General features: G+C 37.9%; 1 protein-coding gene across 5 annotated transcripts in view; it reads left to right on the top strand.

Moving 5' to 3' along the window:
- Nucleotides 1–18,395, top strand: part of PARD3 (par-3 family cell polarity regulator) — a 671,095-nt gene that overhangs the window by 102,959 nt on the left and 549,741 nt on the right. For all 5 annotated transcript variants that reach the window (XM_083376219.1, XM_083376217.1, XM_083376216.1 and 2 more), the window contains exon 2: nucleotides 9,387–9,488. In XM_083376219.1, coding sequence (XP_083232345.1) covers nucleotides 9,387–9,488 — 102 coding nt within the window. The remainder of the gene's footprint in view (nucleotides 1–9,386; nucleotides 9,489–18,395) is intronic.

Here is an 18,395-nt window from a genome sequence, read left to right as displayed (position 1 = left end):
CTGCATGGCATAGCTCATAGCTTCATCGAATTACGCAAGCCCCTTCGCCACGCCAAGGCAGTAATCCATGAAGGGGTCTAATTAGGAAATCAGGAAAAAACAGAAAACAAAAATAAAAAAAATAAGACAAATGAAACCTGCAACAGAATATAGCAGTGCAAAGGAACTGTCCAATTTTCCTTTCATTTCCCAATTTTATTTTATTTTATTTTATTTTATTTTATTTTATTTTATTTTATTTTTTTATTTTATTTTATTTTATTTTATTTTATTTTATTTTATTTTATTTTATTTTATTTTATTTTATTTTATTTTATTTTATTTTTTCCTCAACTCACTCAGAGGGAAGGTCTATACATACCTATTAAAATGCTGGGTTTTTTTTAATAAGAAAAAGCTTCCATCTTGCTACCCTATTTCACAGCTCAGACATATGAAGAATACAGGAAATTGCTGCCATATGTACTACACAATCAGTACTTACCAGAAATTCCTGCAGGTTTTTTTTAATGTTGCTGTAGATCTCTTGGTAGCCTCTCGGACTAATTTTCTTGTTTTTTCATGTATTTTGGAAGGACATCCAGTTCTTGAAAATGTCACTGTTATGCCACATTTCTGCCTCTTGTTGATGTCTGTCTTCATTGTGTTCCATGGTATATCCAATGTCTTGGAAATTGTTTTGAACCTTTCTTCTGTCTGATACCTTCTAACAATCAGAACCCTTTAATTCTTTGTAAACTTCACAGACTATGCCTATTGCTGTAAGAGGCAACTCTGAAAAATCCTAGTGTAACTTCTGAACTTCTTGTGGGCTTGATCAGAGTCATTTTAATTGAGGGCAGGCTTGTACTACTATTTACCGTCAGTTTGAATACAATTGATTAATTCTGAACACAGCCATATTCCTACTGACAAGCAAGTGTGCACATTTAAGCAACCATGTTATTTTATGTTTTTTATTATCCCCCCCAACATTTTAGTTTGTTTTTCAATTGAATTGTGTACACACACACACACACACACAAACACACACACACACTATTTATTTGATATATTTATCTGATATTTTTTGCATCTAAAAACCTGGCATTTTAACAAGCATGCATAGCCTTTTTATAGCTAATATATACAAGGTCTGGGCACAGATAGTCCTTGACTTACAACCGTTCATTTAGCGACCACTCAGTGTTCAGTGAAAAAAGCTAACCTTCACGCTTAACGACCATTACAGCATCTTCATAGGCACGATAAAATGTAGGTGTTGGCAACTGATGTGTATAATTGCAGAAGCTATGTGGTCACCATTTGTGACCTTCCCAATCCAACAAGAAAAGTGAATGGTGGGGGCGGGGGTGTGGGGAGAAAGAAGCTGGATTCAGTTAACCATGGCAAAAAAGGTAAAATTAGGAACTGCCTTGCTCAGCAATGAAAATTGTAGTCTCATTTGTGGTTGTAAGTTGAGTATTACCTACATGCTTCAAAACTGATTCAGAGGAAGTGCTTGAATGCTTTTACAAGCACTTCTCAACCTCTTGGTTGTGAATTAAAGTAGCCACATTCTTTTTCAAGTTTCCATGGAAGCCTGGTTTTAAGGGATTAACTTTTTAAAGCATGCCAAATCTGGAGCACTTCTTCCAGAAAATTTTCAGAACCTGCACAGAACTAATATGAACAGAGTTGGATATTTATGGGCCTCTGTGTTTACTCACTCATTATTTTTCCTTCTCAGATTATGCTTTCCTAGGTTAATTTGGTAAGGCTGTTATAAATTTAAACTTTTACACAAACTAAGAACTATGAGGGGAGCAGAGCAAGGGAGTTCCAACTTATAAGATTGAAGAATGATAACTTTGTTTTATAATCTGTTTTTCTTTATGAGCACAAAAGCTTTCTTTTTCTACTTGTTTTCTTTTGGGCTCTGCCGCCAACAGTGAAGTGGTTGGGAGGGCAAAAATATGTACCTATACTACCTAGATTGTGTAGTACACTAAATCTCTCTCTCTCTCTCTCTCTCTCTCTCTCTCTCTCTCACACACACACACACACACACACACACACACACACACAAACACACACACACACACACGCACAAAACCTAGATTGCAAAGAGAAGGGGTGTATCAAAAAGCTAGTTTCAATAGCAAGTGAATCTTAGGGGAATGCAGAAAAGCTGATTATGTGTTAAAGTTAGATTTAGAGAGAAAAAAGTGTTTTCTTCTGCATGTTGGACATATGTTTTAGTAACTGAACAATTCCTAATATACATTGCTCTGGTGAAAGAAACACAACATAGGTATATTTTAGAATTTGAAAGACAGTTTGGTTTAGTGGTAAACTGCCTTAAAACCAGAAGACTGTGAGTTCTAGTCCAACTTTAGCCATGAAATCTTACTGCCGTTGTCATTTATAACAAAAAAGTACCATGCACTTTGGGCCAGTCAGCAGGAGACTGAGTTCCAGTCCCACTTTAGGCTTGAAAACTGGCTGGGTGACTTTGGGCCAGCTCCCAATGTCAGGCTCATGTGACAAGCCAGCCGCTCAATTCCTTTTGCAATCAATAGATGAACAAAAAGACTTTTAATTGACCCACCAAAAAATGGACCCTGCCCTTGCTGGGAAGAAAAACAAAAGGTTAGGATCTCTTTCCACATAATTTACCTGTTTTAAAAACAAATCTTCTGTGCATTTGCACTTTGGGTTGTTATTGTGTGCATACTTTATTATCATATGTTTTAATAATGACATTAATACAAAAAAATCTACAGCACCAGAGGGGGAAGATCCTGTGATTATACAGTGAAGAATTAAAACCTAAATATACTATAGTTATTAAAATATAATAAATATGACTCTCCCAAAAACGTTTTTAGAGACTTATTGTTGTAGGTTTACAATAAATCATTTATTATTTCTGTATTTCTTTTATTGTTTTATAAAGTTTATAATATTAAGGCTTGAGAAGGATTCTATAAGATGGGCAAAGTAAAGATCAATATATTTGCTTAATGTGGACAGTAGAATATTGCCTGCAACATTAGCCAGGAGGTTACAAAAGACTATATTATCTATAATTCATCGCTATCAATCTAGATTTATAAAAAATAAAACAAGTATAGGACAATATTTATGTGATGATTAATAGCATGGATATTACAGCAAATAAATTGGAATGGGCTGTTAATCTAGTTACATGCTGAAAAGGCATTTGATATGATTCAAATTAAATGTATAATGTATTCTAATAAAGTTGGCTTTTCACTCTTTTGTTCATTGTACAGTACTACAATTTAGTATCTCCACCTAGTGGCTATATTTATTAAAACGTATTTGTTTCTCAACCTATCAAGTTATATCATGGCACCCAACAAGGATATCTTATCTTCAATTTGGTTCTCACACCCTTAGTTTGTACCATTAGATTGTCTCAAGATATTGTATAATGGCACTCAGCACTGAATATAAATTGTTCTTATATATACTATTAAAGTTATGGCTAATGTCATAACCAAAATGGTTGAAACTCATAACAGCAATACAGTTTATACTCTGATTATAACATTAGCTAGAACAAGTCTTATTTGTTGTTTTTGGTACATACTTTACCTCTATATAGGATTAGGATTGTCAATTTTCCTAGATCCTTTAAAATACTATGTCTGAATGTATACCTGTAATTTCATTAGACATTAGAAAGTTAAAATCTTTAATGTTATGATTAATCTTAATTCTATAAGATTTTAGACCTTTATATTAACATCTATATATTTTGGAATAAGATACATTTTGGAATGAGATTTTTGGAAGGTAAGTGTGTATACTTCTGAAATTCTGCCAGGCTTTAAGGTCCATGTATATTTAAAACGATTCTTCATTTTCAACTTTGAAAAGTGCCAGGCATATACTCTCAAGTCTTACAAATTAGAAAATAGCAGAGTAGATTTTTAGTTTGAATATTTGGGCCAAACAAATCAATACATTTGGAACAGTTGATTTCTAATGGTAATAAAAACATTTTAGAGATTGCACAGTATGTTGAATATGACTCACTACAATATTTATTTAGCAATATATACAGTTGAAACTTATAGTATGGGCCAGATAGTCTAGCAGCCTCTGAGGTAGTTGTAATTTTGCACAACAATCAACAATTCAATTTTATGGGAAACTAGAAAAAGGAAGATTTTACTAGTTAAATTTTACTACTTATATTATGGAGTGAAGACCTGGAATATCTCATTCAGGAGAATCTCCCAGTAAAGAAATGTGAAATATATTTTTTAGGATTTAAAAATGTAGTTAATTCATTGAAATATTACTGTCTGTTGGACTAGTTAAATGTTTAAAAAGCGATGAAGTTCAGATTTTATAATGTTGGCATTGCAAATAATTTGAATGTTCTTGAGCTTATATAATTTGGTCCTGTCCAGCTGTAGCTGTGCTTTAATTTGAACTTGCTGAATATGCCAATAGAATTTATAGATCTTAATACAATATTAAAATATGTTCTTAAACTACGTGAATAGTTATGGTTTACCAAGTTGGCTGGTAGTTGAAAAGAAATGTATGATCCTGATTGTAGAGGGAATGGATCCATGATATGTGCATGTTACCTGTTTTTGAGAAGTATCTTTTAAAAAAGTGATAAAATATGTCTCTGCATGGTATAAATTTAATGATAAAGACAAGATTTTATATTGGTATCTGTAGTCAGTATATGGATTTTATTTTGATTAGCTTTTTTTTCCTTCTTTCCATTTTTGCTGCTATGTGTACACTTACCAGAAAGCCACAGCTAAATTCTGTTATCCAAAGGTAAAGGTAAAGGTAAAGTTTCCCCCGCACATGCGTGCTAGTCGTTTCCGACTCCAGGGGCCGGTGCTCATCTCCGTTTCAAAGCCGAAGAGCCAGTGCTTATCCAAGGACGTCTCCGTGGTCATGTGGCCGGCATGACTAGACGCCAAAGGCGCACGGAACGCTGTTACCTTCCCACTGTAGTGGTCCCTATTTTTCTACTTGCATTTTTACGTGCTTTCGAACTGCTAGGTTGGCAGAAGCTGGGACGAGTAACAGGCACTCACTCTGTTACACGGCACTCGGGATTCGACCCGCCAAACTGCCGACCTTCTGATCGACAAGCTCAGCATCCTAACCCACTGAGCCACCGCGTCCCTTGTTATCCAAAAGGTGAACTCATATCATCGAGGAATTTTATCATATTCATGCTTAAATTCTGTGTTTAAAACAGCATTTTACAGGAATAATAAAAAGCAACAACTGTTAATAATTCTTTACAAGGCAGTAATTCTTTTAATCAATAATAATTATTTTCAGGTTAACGTACTGCTATCATACAAGTCATAGTTGTTTATCATAGGTGTAATACTGTTTCCACACAGGAAGACAAATGTGGTAAACTGTATTACCAGGAAATTGTAGCTTTACAGAGGTTGTTTCTTTTTGAACTGCTCTGTGAACATTACTGAATTCATATCCTTGAAGATTAGGTGTCCTACAACCTTAGTTAACCTGACAACTTCAAAAGGTTCACCTGTATTTTTTTTAAAACAACATATTACATCCAACCAAATCTTTGTCAAACATGCTCTGCTATTGGCTCCAATAGCATAACTGGTTTGTGATTAACTGTTGAAGAATGTGTTAGTTGCTTACTTGCTCCAATCTAACAATGCCCTTGGCTTCATACCACCTGTTCTATCTATGTCAAAGTTTACAAATGGATTCATTCATTTGGTTAGAGGACGAAAACAATTTCAGCAATACTGAACTGTAAGTAAAGTTCAAGAAGGGGAAGGCATTCTTTTCTCTTGCTTTGATTCTTTTGCCTAGATAAACTATTACCACCTTTATTTTTTGATGCCCATAATTAATTTTGAACTGGCATTCCTAACTAAACTCATCCTTTTGATGCTGCACATTTACTAAAGTCTTGCTGCTTCAGTCACCCGTATTGGACTCCTGTCAGTCTCTATCATTATCAAACTTCTTTTTTTAAAGATAACCTTTATTGTCATTTTTTTCTGTGGGCACAATGGCACACATCAAAAATGAAATTTAGTTGCCCGCTCTCAAAGTGGCTTTTAACTATAACGATCTCCAGTGCCTGGTGTACAGTGTGTTGTCTTGGTTTATATTTTAACAAGAAAAAAAAGGGACAGTAATAATTAACAGTAAATAATGATTAAATTTGATAATTCCATAATTAATATATTAATTAATAATACATTTCTTTGATCTTCCCTTCTCCCATTTGTATTTTCCTTCTTCAACAGCCAAAATATAATTCTTAATATTTTCAATATATAAATGATTAGGTATAAGGCATTTTTTATATTTATACAAATAATAATAATCTCTCTATATAACATTTTTTCCAGCTTATATTATTCTCATAGCCATCATCTCATTAGTGCAGCATACATCCTATTTTTATAATTTTGTTCGCTTAGATTCCCTTATATTCAATCCAATTCTTATCAGTCATAATTTCATCATCCCAATATTTTACGTCATGCATTATAAAAATACTATACTTTTTATGTCATGCATTATAAAAATACTATACTTTTTATGTCATGCATTATAAAAATACTATACTTTTTATCTATTGAAATATGTTGAGATACCCTACTCATCTAAATTCTTCATGCACAGTTCCATTACATACATGCACAAATGCCTTTATTTCTAAGGTTTATTTATTTATTAAATTTATATGCCATCCCTCTCACTACTGAAACAACTCTGGGCAGCTTACAAAATGATAAAAAATAATATAAAAATGATTACAGTTAAGAGACATTAAATAAAGACTTGAGTGTGTGTATATGTGTGTGTGTATGGGTCTTCTCTTTACTCTGTCACTCCCATTGGGGCCCAAAGCCAGGTGGTAAAACCAGGTTTTAAGGTTCTTCCAGATGGCCAAAAAGGTGGGGGTAAATTTCCCCTCCAGCAGGAGAATATACCAAAGGCGGAAAGGATCTTTCCTGGAGCCCACCAATCAAAATTCTTTGATTGTGGTATACATAGTAGGTATCTTTTGTTGGGTTGAGTGGACAGGCCAATCCCACCTGGATGTGTCTGCTTCTCAGATACTAAGGTGGCCTTATATGAGCTTTTAAAAATGTTAATAGATCTTAATATGATTTATTCAAGGAAAAAATAAACCATATTATTTTTCTGTACTCCCACTGCATTATAGAAACGGCTTGGGTAAATCATCATAGGATTAATGCTTCACTTACTCATATTTTTGTACAAGCTCTTCTAATTGTTCCTTTTAGGGTAGAAGTCCTTGCATGTATTGAATCAGCTCTGAGGCAAGGTTTAATATTCTGATTAAAAAAAACAACACCTATAGACTTAGAAATAGAAATTGATATCTAATTGAAGAAACTGGATTTTCCAGAACCCTGTTAGTAGATAGAAAAACCTGAAACTTGTCCCCAGCTACATTGGAATGATAAAAATATAACTCCAACTATTCAGTGGTTTACAGAATTTACATTATTTGCGGCATTAATACTTTGCTTGTTGACACATGGATTATAATGAAATATAAGATTCATAAGAAAAAAAATTATGTAGAATGTATTGTAAATTTGATTATGTGTTATTTTCTGTTTGCTTTTTTAACTTTTTAAAAATATTCCTTGTAACTTTAATGTATTTCTTTTTTAAAAAAATAAAACTTTTTTTTAATGTTAGAGATAATTCTTTATTGTTAGAGGGTATTTCCCTCTTTTGGTTCTTCAGATCTTTGCAGTGAAATATGGCAACCTAACCCATGCTTGGCTCCTGAAAAGGATGCTGCTTAGGAATATGGGAGGAAACATTTTCAGGTTTCAGGTTACAGATGCACATTACACACATTCACTTTTAAAGGATCACTGTGGTAGAATCAAGTACATCTCCCAATTCAATCCCTGACTCTTTCAATGCAAGGGATTTAATACTTGGAAACTTTGAGGACCCACTATCACATTGTAGATTTTAGAAAGAGCTGGCTGGCATAGTCATACTCCACTCAATGTCAAGGATGCAGCTGTAGAGATGGGCAACAGTATTAAGTATCTGGGGGTGCAGATAGCTGACAATCTGAACTGGTCTCTCCACACATCATCCTTAGTGAATCGTGCAAACCAGCTTCTGCATTTCCTGAGCCGGATGAGGAGAGCACATCTTTCTCCTTCTGTCCTGGCCCCTTTTTACAGAGGCACAATTGAGAGTGTTTTAACAAGCTGCATCACTGTCTGGTTTGGTCGCAGAAGAACGTCAGATAGAAAGTCCATACAGAGATAGATAAGGACAGCCAAGAAGATCATAGAAAGCTCGCTCCCTGGTATTCAGAATGCTGCTTATAAGCACTGTGTGCTTAGAGCTCAAAGCATTGTTAGGGACCCCACACACCCACTTTATGGTCTATTTCTATTGCTCCCCTCTAGGAGGAGGTTTTGAAGTATTTCTGGCAGGACTACCCAATTCTGTAATAGCTTTGTTCCCTATGCCATCCGTCTGGTAAACTCGCAAGATTCGTTTTTCTCACCATGTATACATAATCTGAACTAGACTGTGTTGTTTCTCTGGTGTCATATATGTGGGTATATGCATAATTTTGTATTTATTTATTTTTGTCATATTTATGTAGTGTATATTGGAGGTGGTGACTCTTTGAGAGCTGTATGCAACAAAACTTCGTTTTAATGTCTGCCAATTAGTGTACATTCAAAGTGACAATAAAGTTATTATACTAATCTATTCTTCTATTCTACTAGTTAGATGGTGTTGACAACAGCAATAGCACTTAAACTTATATACTGCTTCATAGTGCTTTAGAGTACTCTCTAAGCCTGCATTCCCCAATCTTTCTCGGTTGGTGATCTGGCTTGGGAGGGGGAGATGGTGTGGTTTTGTGTGAGGGACAGGCGCCCACCAATCACATGAGTGGGGCTCTGACCATGAATTCCTGCTGCTTGCGGGCGCATGCTTACACGCCACTTGCATGGACAGGTTCTGACTTGGCCACAGCCCAGTTGTGGGCTAAGGCCTAGGGGTTGGGGACCCTTGCTCTAAGCAGTTTACAAATGTCAACATATTGCCCCCAACAATATGGGTCCTCATGTTACCAACCTTAGAAGGATAGAAGGCTGAGTCGACCTTGAGCCGGTCAGAATTGAACTCCTGGCAGTGGGCAGAATTAGCCTGTAATGCCGCATTCTAACCATGTCTTCTCAGTGATCAATGCAACTGATTTATAGAAGGCAACTTTATTTGGCATGCATGAAAACTCATTGTGTGGAGCACCATCAAATAACTCAGAAGTCATAGATACTTAGCGATATATAATGGTTTTCTTTTTGTGTGTGCAGGATCCAAACTACTGGATACAGGTTCATCGTCTAGAACACAGTGATGGTGGAATCCTAGACAGCGATGACATTCTTCGTGATGTGGCTGATGATAAAGACAGAGTGAGTATTAATATTTCAAAGAAGACTATTTCTTGTTTGTAAGCACTGAGAAATTATTGATGCTTTACCTGAAAAGAAGGTAACATTGAATTTAAAACAGTCCAACTAAATAGAAACTGTGTTTACTAGCTTACTGTATTTTCAACAAATCTATCATGCTATTCTCACTTTACAATTACTTGAAGAATGTCTTTTGCAGATAAGGAAATGTGAAAAAAGAACATTGTAGCATTTGAAACAAATAACCTGGAATTGGCAAAGAGATCAGTTGCTAAGTAATAATTTTTATGATGACACTTGTTCTAATTAAAGTTATAAATAATCTGAAGGAACAAAATGAATTAACAATGTGAGACAAACATTTAGAAGTTTTACTCAAATCCAAATTCTAAAAAAGAACTATAAAATGTTTCTTTGGAAGTGTGTACTTGGTTAAATTTGTAGGATGCCTCTAAAATTATTTTATTTCACTGCCTTGTATGATAAATATTTCTACAGCTACATTAAACATTCAGCTTCAAATATACATAATCTTGGTGGAATGGAAAGTCTTGACAAAACATTAATTTTCATTGTATTTCACGTGTATTTTTGACATAGCGGATTTAATTTGAAGATTGTAACTTGAAGCATTCTGACTATAAAAAAGTGACCATTGTCATGTAAAAGATTATTCAGGAAATTAGCTTATTAAATTACACAAATGTATAGAAATTTGCATGATATTAGATGTTTTAAGATAATGTTAAGCAATGTTATTATTATTTGTTAAATTTATTTGCCCCTTTATCTTGCTATGGGACTACTCTAGACAGCTTATAACAATAAAAAGAAATAAATGAAGAATGTAAACAGAAGTAAAATAATAGAACAATGAAGCAATGAACACAAGAATAAACAATTAAAAAGAACACAAGGAGAATGTATCCAAAGAGATGGATGGGTGGAGAACAGAGAGCAAGGGGGGGGGGAGGTGGAGTCTGCCATCAATCCAGCAGCCACTTCCAGCATAGAATTCCCGTATCTGGTCCCCAGGCCAACCAGCAGAGCCAGATCTTCAGGCTCTTGCGGAAGGATAGGAGGGTGGGGGTAGATCTTAGCCTAGACAGTAGGATGTTCCAAAGGGTGGGTCTGCAGCAGAGAAGGATGTTCTTATGGATCCTGATAGTCAGAACTCTTTGACTGGCAGGATCCATTGTAGGCCCTCTCAGCCAACAGGAGTAAGAAAGGCTTGTTCTAGTGCAGGGGTCTTCAAACTTGGCCCTTTTATGACTTGTGGATTTCAACTCCCAGAATTACTCAGCCAGGCAGGCTGGATGAGGAATTCTGGGAGTTGAAGTCCACAAGTCATAAAAGGACCAAGTTTGAAGACCCCTGAGCTAGTGACTCATCAGGTAGCCTGGACTTATGCCATTAAGGGCTTTAAAGGTCATAACCAACTCCTTGAACTGCATTTGAAAATGACCACTAACTAATGAAGCAAAGGTGTAATGTGGTCCATCCTAGGGGCCCCCAAAAGTGCTCTTGCTGCTGTGCTTTGCACCAGCTGAAGCTTCCAAATGGTTAGCCCCATTGAGCACATTGCAATAGTCCAGATGAGAGATGACCAGTTCTTGAGTAATTGAGCGCAGGGAGGCCATGACCCAGGAAAAGTTGCAACTGTGCACAAACCAGAGTTGTGCAAAAGCTCTCCTAGTTATGCCCACCTCTTGCTTTTCGAGCAGGAGACGAAACTGTGAATTGGGTTTGAACAGGATAGTGCAATCCCATTCAGAACTAAGGATGACAAACCTTTGGATCCTGAGGCTCCATGCACCCAAAGCCACTCAGTCTTGCTAGGGTTTAATCAGTCTGTGGTCCCTTGTTCAAATCTCTACAGCCTCCAGGCATAGTGAAAAGGTAGATACAGCCTTGCTTGGGTCACCACCATATGTGGGATATCTAGGACAAGAGTCTTTTCTTAAGATTTTATTTCGTAAAGAAGCTTTGATACTTTTCAGAAACATTAAAGTTCATGCCAATTGGGAATTCTGATAGTTGACCTTCTGGAATCTGATAACATCAGATTAGGAAATACTAATATAAAGCTGCTCTGAAATTGTTTTACTTTTCAGCACAATATGCTCCTGCCCAGTAAGTAGTATTCTTGGTTTGCTTCTTTTAAGGAATGATGGAAGCTATGCCTTCTAAGGAAGACTGAGAAAAAATAAGTTTGGTTATGAGAAACCATCATGTTCCTATCATCCCTTACTTTCCTCTGATGTAGCAGCTGAGAAATGCTGGGAGTAGATTTGGATGCTGGGATTCTTGTGATCAGCCATTTATGCAGTGACATGGTAGAAGTGCTCCAATATCTCAGGGGTTGACACAGAGAAGAGGGAGTCAATTTATTCTCCAAAGCACCATAAGGCAGGACAAGAAGCAAAGGATGGAAACTAACCAAAGAGAGAAGCAACCTAGAACTAAGGAGAAATTTCCTGACAGTTAGAACAATTAACCAGTGGAACATCCTGCCTCCAGAAGCTATGAATGCTCCAACACTGGAAGTTTTTAAGAAGAGACTGGGCAGCCATTTGTCTGAAATGGTATAGGGTTTCCTGCCTGAGCAGGGGGTTGAACTAGATGACCTCCAAGGTCCCTTCCAACTTCTATTCTATTCTATTCTATTCTATTCTATTCTATTCTATTCTATTCTATTCTATTCTATTCTATTCTATTCTATTCTATTCTATTCTATTCTATTCTATTCTATTCTATTCTATTCTATTCTATTCTATTCTATTCTATTCTATTCCATTCCATTCCATTCCATTCCATTCCATTCCATTCCATTCCATTCCATTCCATTCTATTCTATATTCCTTTCTTCTGAAGGAAAAGCTCTATCACAGAATCCTGGGTTGTTAGTCAGATGTGCAAGGCGCACAGTTAATATTTGTAGTGATTGCCACCAAACAGCAATGAACTAGAAATTCAGGTTGGTTTCTTCTTTCCTCAGAATGTCATGTTTGCCAGCTGCATAACTTTCTACGCCCACTTGCTTCTAATATCTTGGTCATTCCCTTGTCATGAATACTTGTAATTGTACTTTGTAATACTTTAAGAATCTTCAATTGATTTGGACTTGTATATTTGGACTTGTATATGCTTGGATATCTCTCAAGCAAGGTATTTTTTTACAAATTGGCTAAAGCAGTGGCCCCCAACCTTTCTGGCTCTGTGGACTGGTGGTGGTTGTAGAGCAAAAGGGGATGGTTTCGTGTGCACACCCACTGCTTGCATGTCCCAGTTCCCAACAAGGTGGCGGAAATATTCTTCTAGATATATTGACTAAGGTTTATGACAGTTGTAGTCAATTTAATTGGTTGCAGGAGGCCACTGTAAAGCCTATTGCATAGGCATGTTGTAATTCCAGGCATTAAAACTTGCTTGTTTTCTTTTTCTCCCACAAATGAAATAAATCCTACCTGAATGTTCAGATCAGGATAGTTTTGCCATAAATCTTTCTTGTTTGCAGAACAGCGAAGAACTTTCTGAGCTTTTGAATCACAGCACTTTTGAATCCGTTGCAATTGTTCTTGGTATGGAGAAGAGGAATGGATAGTAACAGCTTGTGTAGAAATATGAGAAAACAGAATTGAATGGAAACATACCTGCTAGAAACTTGAAGCTTCCTTTGAGAGAAGATGGGATTTGAAGCAATGATTGAAAAAGGACCTAGGGAAGTAATTCATGTAATTCTCCATAAGGTTTTGGATGGAACCAGCCAGATTCTCATTTCTTTGTGATTGAAATAATAGGCTAGTCATAGAGTTCTACAGTGAGGTGATGGATTTTTTTCCCCCCATCCAGAGTTTATAACAGATTTCATCTCATAGTTAAGGCTCAGACTGGAAACCAGGAGACTGTGAGTTCTAGTTTCATCCCTAACAATGAAAGCTGGTTAGGTGACCTTCGGCCACTGACTCTCTCCCAATTCAGCTCACCTCACAGAGTGGTTGTTGTGGGGAAATAGGAGAAGAAAAGAGTATTAGGAATGTTTTCCACATTGAGTTACTTATAAAGTAAAGGGGGAATAAAAATAAATAAATAATAAGCATCAGATTTCATTGCATGGATGGTGGAAAGTATCATGGTTATAACTCCTAAAATATTTTTATCTTTTGAACTTTTGTTCACACCAGTTTGAGCATTTGAGGAAAGTTAGACTCCTGGACTGCTTTACTCATCAAATTCAGATATATTCCCACTGCCATTTTTGGAAGGAAAAAAAACAGTTCTAAAAGACTGTAGCATTCCTAATATTATAATATTCCTAATAATAATAATAATAATAATAATACGTTTTTGAATTACTGTTTATTAAAGGTGTTATTGCACAGTCATGTTTAAAGAAGCAGGAATAAATGGTTATTAGAGCAACAGGGGCAAAACTGAGTGTTTCAGAGAAGTTGAGACTATGTTGAGTGGAATCAGGTCTCAGAACGGCCATGGTGAGATTTGGGGAAGAGTGTGGGGAATTCTTTGTGTTCTTTTAAAAAAGTAATGTTAAGTCTATAGCCTGAAGTTATGCATGCCAAATGGCACTAGGTCAGGGGTAGGTAACCTTGGCTCTTTTATGACTCTTGGATTTCAACTCCCAAAATTCCTGAGTCAGCATAGCTGGCTCAGGAATTTTGGGAGTTGAAGTCCACGAGTCATAAAAGAGCCAAGGTTGCCTACCCCTGCACTAGGTTATAACACTATTTGGTATATTTCCTCCCTATAAGTTACATATGTTGGTGGCATTGAAATAAACCAACTGACATTTAAAGAGGAACTGCTGCTAGAGATTTTCAGCAATTGTGCCCAGTGGCGTAGCGTGGGGGGTGCAGGGGGGGCCGGCCGCACTGGGCGCAACATCTGGGGGGGCGCCCATTAAGCTTGCCGGAGGGGGACGATTCTGCTTCACCGAGGGTCGGAGGAGCGAGCGAGTGGGTGGAGCATAGAAAGCAACCGCATTTGCTGCGCCCAGCCAGAGCGGGATCCCGTCCTCTCGCGGCTGCGGATCGCCTCCTTTCTCGGGTGGGGGTGGGGAGGCTTGGCGGTGTCTCGCCTCCCTCTCTTTCTCCCGCCGCGGCTCTCCTCCGCTTGGCTCTCAACCTGCAAGCCCGCCCCCCCCGACCCAGCTCCCACCCCCATCTCCTTTCCCGGAGGTAAAGGTAAAGATGAGATCCCCCCATCTCTCTTAGATTCAGAAGACCCGGTTGCTGAAGTCGTGAACTTGCCAGGTCGCGCCCGTCTTCACGGGGCCTGAATGAAGGCATCGGTGTTAAATCTAAATAACCAATCCATCACCCTCCATTTAAGCAAGAGGAACGGATAGGCGGTTCTCAAAATCACTCGGCGGCTGCCCCTGATCTTGAACTTCCTCTTAACCAAGACAAACGGGAGCTCCCAGGTTGAGAATTCGGAGGAGCTTCCCCTCGGCCGTGGAAGTTCACTTTTGAGACAGCCGCTATCTTTGGGCAATTGGTTTCACTGGGTTTCTATTGTGGGGTAAGGAGGGGGAGGGGGGCAATGTACCTTGTCCGGAAGGTATTGAGGAGAGGAGGAAGGTGACTGGAGAGGGACGGAAGTCCAGGTAGCGCCAAGTTCCTGAAATCTCTGCCAGAAAAGGAAGGAAGAGAACGGCGCTTGTCCTAGTCCTAGTTGGGAAGAGGAATCTGCCTGAAATTGACTAGTCAACGGGACTTCAGAGTTTTCCCTTTGGGGGTTAGGTCCGAGAAATTGACAAGACCCACTCTCGAATCCGTGTTGAATTTAATAAGGTCACTTTATAGTCCAATCCCCTCCGTGCTGAGAAGTAGCCGAAGCAAGTTCCGTGAGATTCATTCCCAGGTAAGCAGAGACTTCCCAGTACGTTCGACTACAGCATCCCTCATCCTTGATTGACCCTGGACGAATTGGTGATGACTGGGACTTGAAATCCAGGACATCGAGCGAGCCCGGGTTGGGAGGGGAAAGGGGGAGGAAGGGGGTAGCCTGGACTGTGGGTCTGCAGGAGGCAACAATCTGGAATATGGACAATTTGGAATAACCTTGGGAAGCTGAGGCATTGTAAGTTGGAAGTCATTGTTTGTTGCCTAACATGTTGGGTCACCCCACACCACATGCTAAGCCATAAACCGTGGTTGGTATCCAGGGTTTAGGACAAGATGGAGAAAACTAGCCAATTGTGGGATCATAAATCTTGATGAAGCCCATCATCGCTCCATGTGATGTATGCACTCAATCTACAAACGTAGTCCAAGCCTATTCACATCTGTTGTAAGGTCATTCTCTCGTGGGGTTTATCCTGACGTCCACTAAGAGTGGAACAAACATGCCCCATTAACCATTTTCAACGCCATGTCCTCTCTTTGTCTCATCCTAAATCACAGCTGAGGCACCTTAAAGTTGCCTTGTTTCAGTTTTAAACTAGCATTTTCCCTCTTCTCCAGGGACCCTTTTTTGCCTTGAACCTAACTTAAGGGTAGGCAACCTTGGCTCTTTTATGACTCATGGACTTCAACTCCCAGAATACCTGAGCTAGTGGAAGAGACTCGATCCACGGGTTAGGGGGCGCAAATTACTTGCCTTGCCCCGGGTGCTGACAACCCACGCTACGCCACTGATTGTGCCTTGAAGGTGCTCTGTGGATCTGGTACTTTTCAGAGTCCACAGGTTGTCCACCCAGCATCGCCAACCCCTTGCACCAAACAGTGGCAGAATTTATCTGTCCTGAGACCAGGATAAGCTGATGAATTACAAAGAATGGAGAGCTTCTATTTAGGCATTCAAAGAACTGAAGGTCATGTTTATTCTAGAATAGAGGTGATATTTAGTTTTGTTAGCCAAGGGTCACAGCAGGCAGGCCAATGCCATGGTGATATGAGCCAAATAAAGGTGAGAGAGATTCCTGGGGAAACATTTCTTTTTGTCAGGAGGGATTGTTTGTACCCTTGTTTTTGAAGTTTTCCACCCCAGTTTGCTTCCTCTTCAGAAAAACCTGAAAGGCTTTCTAAGTAGATTAAATAGAATGAATTTAGAAACCTTTCAGTATTTAGGAATTCTGAATAACCTTCAACACTGCATATCAAGATGAAAACCTGAATGGCCTTAAGACTTTTAAACTGGATGGAAATAAATAATATTTTTTCTCATGCCTTGTATGCCTAGAGCGGACTGGCTGACATAATTTGTAGCCATATATAAAATAAATCATTTGGTAGTGTCTTGCTGGCACCAGTTTATCTGTACTTGTTTCATAAGAGTTATTAGTAGGAAGACAGGTTGATCAATATTATTCTTCTCTGCTTTAAAATCTGTCACAGCTTAGCTGGAATATGGGGAATTGAAGTCCATGCATCTTAAAGTTGCTGAGGTTGAAAAATTCTGCCCTGCAGGAGTGGTTGTTAACTGCTTTTGACATCCTATTTTTGGTAGCTGAGAAGCTTATGTTTTTCACTGTTCCTATCATTTCTTAATATTCAGCCAACATTTTCCCCCTGCATAACATGTCGTCTTTTTATGCTTTCTTGGATGTTGAGATGGCACTCAAGGCAGTATAAGGCAGACTGGTAAGTAACATTGTTTAGATCAGACATCTTTGCAAGTGTCATTACTCTTTATTTATCTTCTTCAGGCCATCTTGGCTTACCTATTGACCTTGAAAAAGAAGAAGAGCCAGCTGAATTTGTGTTTTGAGGAAATGGCAGTGAAAACAAAAGGTTCATTTTCGTAGTGACTGCTGAATAGTTGCTCATGAAACATTCATGGAGTAGAGCTGTGTTAAGTGATCAAATTGCCATCTGAAATTTCCAGTGAGATTACAAATTGCTTCATGTGCAAAATCCATTTTAGAGCTCAGCAAGAGATCCTTACCCTTTAATTAACATCTGCCTGTCACTCCCTCACAACAGAAAATGTAGGGTTTAAGTAGCCCACTTTTGGATAGCTGGAGGGACAATTGATTGAAGATAGTCTGTGAAGTGGTGGAAGATGACTTGATTGGGAACATTTTATGCTTCTGTAGTTTGATTTTTTTTAAAGAAAAGATTCCTCAACTTTCAGCTGAATTGCTGAATTGAATCGGTGACCAGTAATTGAGGTGAGGAAGGATACTTGACCCCCCCTCTATTTTCATATGAATCATATTGATACCACATGTGGTAGGTATTCATTTGACAAGATTTTCATTTTAAATGAAAGTTGCTTGTAAAAGGTATCTGGGCTGTATCTCAATCAGGGGAACATCTGTATTCATATCCAGATGACATGTTGTCATGGCCAATTTTTCATCAGCTTTTCTTACTTGTAAAACTGATGAAATCTTGCACTTGCTTAAATGCAAACAGCTTTTATTCTTTGAGCCAAAAGAACAAGATGGATACTCTTTCAAATAAACCTCAAGTTGGCAATAAAATACTTTTAAAATATTCATTAGTATTGTGATAAAAATTGAATCCCAGTAAACAGTTAAAATCAGTCTACATTCATAAAGGCTTCCAATAATCAGAGTCAGTGCTTGGAAACCGCACATAAATGGCTTCTCTTAATCATACATTGTCTTTTCTCTTGTAAAGTCATAAATACTTTCGGGTAGAGTTCTTTTAATTTTCATGTTTATTCTACAAAGAACAACTATATCATAGGATTGTCTCATCTGGATCATAATAGTTTAAAGTCCAGCTGGCTTTCATACTGAAGGTGAGACAATAATCCCCAGTCTCCTGATTTCTAGTCTGGTGCTTTAGCCACTAGACCAGGGGTTGGCAACCTTAAACACTCAAAGAGCCACTTGGACCCATTTCCCACAGAAAAGAAAACACCGGGAGCCACAAAACACTGCATAAATATCATATACATACCTTTATGCTATGTATA

The sequence above is a fragment of the Vipera ursinii genome, assembly GCF_947247035.1.
Source record: "Vipera ursinii genome assembly, chromosome: Z".
NCBI lineage: Eukaryota > Metazoa > Chordata > Lepidosauria > Squamata > Viperidae > Vipera > Vipera ursinii.
Note: the sequence above shows the minus strand (reverse complement) of the source record. Positions and strands in the feature narration are given on the sequence as shown.